Here is a 9,848-nt window from a genome sequence, read left to right as displayed (position 1 = left end):
ATTACCTTAGGCCACCATACCAAGGATGCATATATTACTGAAGGCCTCACAACCGCAGTGTACATCCAGTGCACCATTTGTGTTCCGAGGTCCCAGATTTTTCTATGAAGTCATCTGAATACCGCTCGTGTCGTCACCGCCCACCTTGTGACATTTTCTAAATGTCAGTTCAGGACAGTTTGGTATCTAGCGTGATCCCTAGATACTTGGCCTCTCCCGAGAGAGGAATCTCTTCACCACAGAGTCTTAGAAGTCCTAGTCCCTCCAAATTATTCGTGAGAAATATATTTAAATATATTAACCGTTTAGAAAAAAAGTATATACCTTTGTGGGGGTTAATTTCTTGAAAATGTTTGAAAATGTTTGAAGTTCGGACGGGAAGAGCTTCTTTAAACGTTAAGCATGTTTTGTCGGTTAGGCAAATTTGTTTTACTATAGTAATACAAAGATACAGACTTTTTTTAAAATACGATTAAGGGATAATTTTACTGCAGTACTAAAATTACTTTTGTGGCAAATTATATTGCATCTAATCGTTCACTCAATTTGTGCTAGAGTATCAGTGAATAAATAGAACATATTTTATTTTTGTATATTATTTATTGCAAACCATTTTTTACTAAAGAATAAATTAGATAATTTAGAAAGTTCCTGGTGCTGGGGCAGTGTTCAAATGATGGCTGAAGGCGTGGGGACCTTCTGGAAGGGGGGCAGTGTGTACAGCTCCGGGGTTAGCGGCAACGTATCTGTAAGAAAAGAAAATACTATGATACACGGACCTTTAGATAGTTTGATTACTCTCTAGCTAGAGTATAAGCTAACTAAGTAAACACTTTAATATTAACATAGAAACAGGGTGTCCATAATTTAAAAGTTACCATTGGGATCTCAGGAACTATATTAGTCAAACTATGGCAGTTTAGTAATTTTATGTCCAAAAAATAGACATAAGAAAAATTAAAAAGAATTTGTTGTCTTTGTTTTATATACATATGCTTACGGTATATGTATTCCGATTTCGGTTAATGTTTAGAATATCTTCGCAAATATTGGGTTTTGTTTTGTTTTTGGTTGTTTTCTTTTGTGCTATTCTCGAGATTAACCGGGTAATGTCGATATTAACCGAATATCGAACCGTAACCCTAACATATACATATGCTTGCACACATATGTCTTTGTATTTCGTTTTATTTTAGAATATCTTCGCAAATATTCGGATATTTTAAATTTACGAGACGTCATTTTATTGGTCAAAAAATTGCGCAAATTAAGTTGACCGTAATTCTTATAGTTTTCGAGAACTCAATGTTCACCTTCAAAATTTGTGACACTCTGTATATCTGCATTAAAGGCAACTGAAAATTTGAGATTGGTTACTACTTGTTTTTTATTTAGAAATAAATATTCTTACCCAGATTTGATAGCTGGAGCAGCTACAACGGCATGGGAAGCATAGGCTAAGGGAGCGCTGTAAGCTAAAGGTGCGCTGTAAGCCAGGGGAGAGCTGTAAGCCAGTGGAGCTGAGTAATGGGCGGAGTAAGCCAGAGGACTAGCTAATCCGTAGCTGTAGACTGAGGGAGCTACAATGCCAGCTGAGGCGACAGCGGCGAGAGCGAAGAGAACAGCAATTACGGCCTGAAAAATAATTACAAATATTTTTAATGAAATACTACCAAAAACTGCAAAAATAATAAGAAATATAGAAGAGTTTTTGAGTAAAAATTGGCCAAGTGCGAGTCGGACTCGCGCACGAAGGGTTCCGTACCATTCATTATCTATACAACATTAGACACTATATTATTATAAACTTTTTTTCCGATTTAGCTGAAATTTTGAATGCGCGTATAAGTAATTTAAAAAAAAATGAAGAAATACATTACTAAAAATTGTATTAATCAATATAATATGTAAATATGTAAAAATTATAAAAAAAAACGATTAAAAAAAAGTCGCCTTGACCAGGATTCGAACCTGCTTTACTACGGCTCCAACGTCAAAAAGTTAACCACGCGGGCCATGGAGGACTTGAAAGATTCTTACTTAAAAGATAATGTTTAGTGAAAGTACTTTTTTATTTATAAACATTTATTTAATTCTGTTTTTAGTATTTGTTCTTATAGCGGCAACATAGATACATTATCTGTAAAAAATTCAACTGTCTAGCTATAACGGTTCATAAGATAGAGCTTTGTGACAGACGGACGGACGGACAGCGAAGTCTTAGTAATAGCACAGAATATCTAGCTACGCAGTGCTATGGCTATGCGTAGTAGCTATGCGTAGCTAGATATTCTGTGGTAATAGGGTTCCCGTTTTTACCCTTTGGGTACGGAACCCTAAAAATTTGTGTGTGTATGATGTGGATATTTCTAACCGGATCGTAATAAATAATTCTAATGGTTAATAGTTCTAGTTAAAGAAACAACTAGAGTTACCATAACATATCACAATTTGTTTATCGAATGTGTATTTTATTGTGGTGAGTTTTTTAAGATAGTTTAATATTGGTACAGTTTGGTTTGCGCAAATTAACTGCCTAACGGCCCTAAAAACGAGTCTAACGGCCCTAAAAACCCCCGGAAAAACATTTATTTGTATTAAATTATTATAATTAATAAAAAAATTATAAATTATTATAAATATTATAATTATTAATTATAATTATAAAAGATAAATTATTAATAAATTATAATAGTAAAATAAGCAAAATATTTGTTTCCTTTTTTTTGACTGAATTTTAACTCAAAATTAGCATTCTGCATTTTAAAGTAACCACCATATTCAACCTAACTTTATTCGAAAATTCCTTTTAATATATGCACGAGGATTAACTTACTTAACCGTCCGCTGTTCACCAATAAATACCCTGTATATAAACCGCGCTCGAATTTTAAGCTTTCAGTAAAGTTTTCAACGTACCAAAACTAAAATCCGCTAATTAAAATCGACTCCGAAATATGCCACTAATTGTTTTATTACGGGACAGCTACACCCGTTAAATATTCATTCGCCAGCGCGGTTAAAACTTCAAATTGGGGATCGGGTAAAATCGTCGCGGTTTAGGGCACCTCCAATTTGCATATATGGAGACTGGGCGATACACTAGAACGGCTAGGGAATAGTGAAGAAAATCTAGCACAAAACTGGGATGACTTTAAAGTTTATCAAGTCGTAGGGACAAGTTTGCGAGCTGATTTTGCAAGATAAATGTCAGAAATAGCAGTCCTTTGGGCATAGAAATCTTTTTTTAGAAATATTACCATTAATAATAAATAGAGAAATAATAGGTACATAGTTCTATAATACAGGGTGGTGACCTAGTATTTCAAAAAGCTCCATATCAAGTTTTTCTTCAATATTTTTACTTCTTTTTTACAATAAATGCAAGCGATGGTGGAGCATAAATGCAGGCACAATCAATGCACAGGATGATACCATTCTATAGGGTGTCCCAATATTCCGTGGACATAGAATTGCTGCGTATTTTTGGAATCAAAATAAGTTCGTTGAACATAATTTACCTCTATACAAAAGTGCTTCATTTGTCCGTTAGGGGGCATCAAATTAAAAAAAATACATGTATCTGTGATTTAGTATTAAGTTTTAAAATGTGTGACTGTGTTAACTGCTAACACCATATATTTTAAACAAACTGTGCTTTTCTATTCTTTTATAATATAACTAGTGATGGGATAACTCGAGCGAAAATTCGCTGGAGTACCCGATTATTGAAATAACTGACATCACGCGATTATGAACGAGCGATGGAAGTGACGAACGCAAGCGATCCTAGAATGAAATAAATTGAAATCCGATATTAATGTGACATACTCGATAAAAAGCCTAGCGAATTTTCTACATACATTGCAGGTAGCAAATTTATACGACGTTATCCGTTGCGTATCTGAGGGACAAAATTTTACGACCTACATCGACAATGCTTTGAAATAAACTAAATCAAGCGATCAAGCGAATCGCTTGCTACTTGCCATTCAACACTGCGCACGCAACTTACTGCTTGGCGCTTGGCGTTAACGAGTAACAATACTTGCAGCAAGCGATGGGTCAATAACCGTATTTTTAAATACGAGTGATATTTCGCTCGAGCGATCACTCGGTTATTGCAATCGCTTGAAACTCGAGTACTCAATTATTGAAATTAATCGGTTTTTCCCATCACTAAATATAACATTGGAATTATATCTAGATTAAAGCAAGTTTTTAATTTGATTGTTATAATTATTAACTAACACTCTCATTTTATTTTTAATATAAGGGAAGAAATATGTTCGACTTGAAAACGACACTCGGGTTGTCGAAACGTTGTCATATAGAAGTAAATTCTTAAATATTATTAACAAAATTTTAATCTAACACATAAAATAACGACCTAAAGCCAAAAAAAAGCTTCCCTAAAGATATATATAATATACAGGTCCAAGAAAACTAAAAAAAATAAATAAAAAAATTAACTAATTTTTTTAAATATTTTAAAAACAGATATTCCGATTTAACTGAAATTTAGAGTGCCTATGTTTTGCTCAGTACTTTAGCATTTGACTGTCTCAAAAATCAAGGAAAGTATAGGAAGGGTGAAAACTACCCCCACCCCTAGAAATATTTCTACTAAAATGTATATATTTAGTAAAAATCCAGCGACATCTGATTTTCGTAAAATGGTTCTCCTACTATTTACTAAATTTTTTATTTCTTGTAAAAAAATACTACATCGCATATTTTTTGAGAAGAAAAAATCGATTTTTTTCCAAAGCAGGCCTACAAAATATTCAGGGAGTTCTAATATCCTATGTTCAGGACAACTACGTATTTTTTTGAATCAAAATTAGTTAATTGGCCACAATTTACTTCTATACAAAAGTGCTTCGTTTGGCTCTATTAGAGTGCATCAATCAATAATCAACACGAATGTTATTTAATTTAAAATTTATGAAGCTTAGATATTAACTTCCAACTAGATTATTAGCGCATAATAGACTCCCTGCATAGCTTGATGGGACATGAAATATTTTTTGGAAGTCAGATTGGAAGAAGACCAAGATATTGAGCAACAATATCCATAACATTACCGTTGACAACGTTATTATTGAAAACGTAGACCATTATATATATATTTAGGTCATAAAATCAAGCTGGGCAAGGAAAACCAAAATACGGAGATCAAACGCAGGATCCATTTGGCATGGGTAGCATTTGGAAATATGAGCAATATTTTCAAGGATAAAAAGGTGCCCATGAACCTAAAGAAAAAAGCTTACGACAGCTGCATTCTACCTGTGCTTACGTATGGCTTAGAGACTATGTCAATTACTCGAAAAACAGCAGAACAAATACGAGTAGCACAAAGAGCCATGGAAAGAATCATGTTGGGAGTCAATATTAGAGAAAAAAATACGGAATACCCACATACGTCAAAAAACAAAATTAATAGATGTCGTTAAAAGAGTGGCAAGTCTGAAGTGGCAATGGATAGGACATGTGGCAAGACAGGATTCAGACCGATGGCCCCAAAAAGTATCCTATGGAGACCTAGGGGAACAACAAGAAGTGTGGGCCGACCAAAAAAGAGATGGGTCCATGACGTCAGAGCAGTGGCGGGAAGACAATGGATAAGATTGGCTAGAGATCGCGAAGCATGGAAAAACCTAGAAGAGGCCTATATCCAACACTGGATGGAACCAGGCTGAGAAAGAAGAAGTGTGACTACTTCGTTTCAATAGAAGTAGAAAGAATCGGCCTACAAATATGTGGTTGTTTATTCAAAACATTTATTTTTAACTTTAATAAAATTATATCCCTAGATTTTTCCGGTGTGTTTATCTATACTTTTTTAATTATGACCGTTTTTACTCTCTGTGCTTTGAAAACTCTCGCAAATTCGATATATTTTTTAATTGGAAATATTTTATAATTATATCGTTTTACAGGCTGAACTATACTAAATTCTATTTTTTTCCACTATTTCAAATTGAATACCCTGTATTTTATAACACTACGTAGTTTTTAATGAACTTTTGAGTCCCCAAAATCGATGTTTATTCACTAATTTTCAATTTTATAGTTTTCAGTTGCATCAGAATAATAAATCATTATAATTTCCTGACTCTATTTTTATAGATATGGCAGAACAAATTTATTCATATACCCATTGTTACTTTTCCTGCTTTACAAGTTGATGTTATTACATTTTCTATCTGACGTTTCGATTTCTAGATATCATCAACTTTTTTTTAAATATGGATCTGGATTTTCATTTCAGTTTAAAAGTTAATGTATAAAAAATGCATTATAAAACATATTCCCTTAAGAGGCAATGTGTAAGAGGGAAATAGATATACGGTATCAATTTCAATATAATTATGTGCGTAAAAAACAAGCAGCATTTTTTAGTTATTGGAGATAAAGAATTCGGGTCCGTATTTAAAAAAAATATTGATAGTTGCGAAAAACGTCACATAGCAAATCTAACAGCATAGACTTGTTGAGCAGAAAAATTCGTTTTTGCTATAGATTTTCGGAGGCAATTGGATTGTTTCAGATTTTGGCGCAATTGTTCTGTAATTTATTCATCTTTGAATATCTTTTCGGGGTTATGAGATGTGCATTCTTATATGAGACAACTGTGCTGTGCATTCTTATATGAGACACACCGTATAATACCCCAGGTAAATAATTTATAGTGATATTTATTAAATATTTTTTTATTTAAAGCTTAATTTCTACTTCAGATAAGTAGGTAATGAGTATAATAAATAAAACAAGAGACAAATCATGTGTTTTATTTTCAATTTTTTTTTTGAATATAACACAGAATTCCATTTAAAATAGCAAAGATAAATATATAATTTGGAATTAGCCTGTACATATATATTAAGCAATATAGTTTATTTTGGTATGAACTGATTTTGAAGATAATACTGTTAATTAACTTACCGATCAAAAAAAAGTATTTACAGTTTTATAATTTTCGAATTGCTTTGATATTGTTAGAAACCTCTGAAGAAAAAAATGATTTTTTTTCTTCAGAGATTTTAATTTTGATATTTCTGAAGCACCAACAATTAAAAATAATAAAATAAACCAAATGTATTCTTTTTAACATCAATAATGATCTTGAGTTTATAAAAACTCTGACTGAGAAAATTATTATTTTTACCCTTTTTATTCAAAATTTTCATATTTCCATTGTAATGAACATAATTAGTTTGTTTTTAAAAACGACACTAAAGCGCAGCTAACAGTCCATCATGTTTAAAAAAAAGAACCAAATAATAATAATAATAATAATAAATGGCTTAGGGGTTTCTAAAATTTTAGACATACAGGATGAGAATAGAGAAAATATTTTGAGGGCTGTTAGATCTCGATAAAAGAAACCTTTTTTCTCTTTACCGTTTTTAAAAATAAGTCCAAAATAATCAAGTTATTTTACTTTGAAAATTTAAAAAATATGATTTTTGCTTAAATTTTGAGAACCACTGGATCTTTTTCTTTCTTGTAAATTTAACCTACCACTTATGTTGCCATATTATCAAGTTATTATGTTTTAACTAAAAATTAAAAAAAAAATAAAAGTTCTAGATTATCAGCATTTGTTTTCGTGAAAAAAAGCTCATAGATGTGTTTCTGAGGTCGAAATATATTAACCCTAAAAATATTTGCACTTATTTAGGACTCACCCTGTATAATAAAAACCAATTAAGTAACGTTATTTGGATCAAAAGTTATAATTAAAAACAGAAGTAAAAAAGCATATTAACAAAACAGAAGAAAAACATCTAATTTAATACAGATAAACATTCCTTTAGGATGAGAATTTAGCAGATAATTATATTATTAAAAAATACCTAATAATAAAAATAAACAGAACATTTTTTAAAAAGGAGTAATTAATTTAACACTTACCTTCATGTTTAAAATTGTGAAGTTAGTTATACCTATTTCGGCTGACGAAAAACTGTATATGCTTAAAATCGCGACAAAATTCGTATTTATACTGAATTTCCTGTCGATTTTAGCGATTTTAGGTAGGTTGAAGAGTAAACGGCCTTAGGACGTGTGTTGTTATTTCAGAAGGAAATCTCCAAAAAAATAACCCATGTAAAAACCAGAAAGAAAAGGAACTAGCCTTGGTAATGATTTATTATTATGTAGGTTTGGGCGTGGTCATTTAAAATACCACTGTGTTTTGATAAGAAGATAATGGTATTAATAACAACAATCATTAAAGTTTTTTATGTATTTAATACTAAATTGTTTATCTGGTATTTTCTTTAATTTGGCTTTATTTGTTATTAATTTTAATAAACCTATATAGGATGTTACGATGGAAAATATATTTAATATAATTATTATTATATGTATACCGGGTGCCTCTAAAAAGTGGCTCACCCCTATAACTTTTTTATTTTTTCTGATAAAAACACGAGATTTGGTATGCTAGTATATGACATAAATTAGGATTGATTGACGTATTCAATTGTTTTCGGTCACTTTCTGTTTTACCGGAAATGACTATAACTTTTGATTTTTAAATGACACCCTCGGTATTTTTTTACTCTATTCGATAGAAAATGATACTCTGAATAAAATGATATATCAAATGACAACTTTTGACATTTTTGCTTAAAAATCGTATTTTAAATTTCAATCTAGAGTTGGAAATCTAGAGTTGGAGCCTTGGAAAATTTGATCTAATGCTTTTAGTGTCTTGTCCTGGTCGGTTAAAAAATGCCCATTATGCAATTTATTATTTAATAACTTAATGAATTGTTATATTATATTAAAATAAATTTAATCTAATTTAATAAAAAAATTGTTTAACAATCACAAGTACCTACTTATTATATAGTTTTTAATATCATCTGTTTTTTTTTCAGGTAAGGCATTCAGTTAATCAACATCCTCAACTTAAAGGGTAATGTAGAAAAATATGAATAGATTCAAGTTAGTGTTAAGCAACCGAATTATACACAATTTATTTTTATGATTTGTATGATTGCAAACATTCGACAGAGCTTAAAATTTCTATTTTATTGACTATCATAATAACTACTCCATCCTTATATCGGGTGGTGCATCGTCATTGGAAACATAGGAAATCGCATGAAAATTTTGAACTGTCCACATATTGGCTCTCCTGTTAAATTTACAGCGAAGTTATAAGTAGTTTTTTAGAGGTCTGCGCATTAGAAGTAATTTAAGGAAATTTGTATCTATTTTTAAATTAAAACTGAACATTTAACGATGCAAAACCAGAGGACAGAATGTACGGACGAAAAGTTATTACTCTTCAAACTAGTTAAAAAATATGTAGGTAGCGCACCCTACAAGTAGGAGTCATACTGACACCAAAATCAAATTCCCCATGTCCAAAATCTCCCAGACACCAATTTTCATCAATGTGGATATTAGTTCAGATATTATTTGGAAAAAATCGAAATAAAAATTTAACTTCTACACCCTGTATCTCCGATATCAAGCATTTTAGGACATACATTTATACGAACTTTTTTACTTATTTTTATTTGCAGAATATTCTGCCAAAGCTTCTTGAATACAATTCGGACCACTCTGTATAATTTTTACAGAGTTCTAAGTGTGCAGAAAGTTTAGTCGAAAAATGATATTTCAAAAGCCACTCAGTATAGACTATGAAACTAAAATATTTTTGAAATGAAAATTTTATAACAAATTCACTAGGTCAAAAATATACAGCATTCTCTTTAAAACTAAAATTTTAGTCTAAAATGTACAGGGTGTTTCAAAAAACATGTGCCATCTCTCGTGGGGAGATTCCTCACGTAAAAATAAGATTTATTTTTCATATC

At 31.2% G+C, this 9,848-nt stretch overlaps 1 protein-coding gene across 1 annotated transcript; it reads right to left on the bottom strand.

The window, feature by feature from the left end:
• Positions 1-585: 585 nt before the first annotated feature.
• LOC115888184 (cuticle protein 12.5-like) lies at positions 586-8,004 on the bottom strand. Its single transcript, XM_030907806.1, has 3 exons — positions 7,924-8,004; positions 1,412-1,635; positions 586-746 (listed from the first exon to the last, which is right to left on the bottom strand). The coding sequence occupies exons 1-3, from the start codon at positions 7,927-7,929 to the stop codon at positions 641-643; spliced, it is 336 nt and encodes a 111-aa protein (XP_030763666.1). The 5' UTR covers positions 7,930-8,004; the 3' UTR covers positions 586-640.
• Positions 8,005-9,848: the final 1,844 nt, after the last annotated feature.

The sequence above is a fragment of the Sitophilus oryzae genome, unplaced genomic scaffold (genome assembly GCF_002938485.1).
Source record: "Sitophilus oryzae breed Bouriz unplaced genomic scaffold, Soryzae_2.0 scaffold_689_pilon_pilon, whole genome shotgun sequence".
Classification (NCBI taxonomy): Eukaryota; Metazoa; Arthropoda; class Insecta; order Coleoptera; family Curculionidae; genus Sitophilus; species Sitophilus oryzae.
Note: the sequence above shows the minus strand (reverse complement) of the source record. Positions and strands in the feature narration are given on the sequence as shown.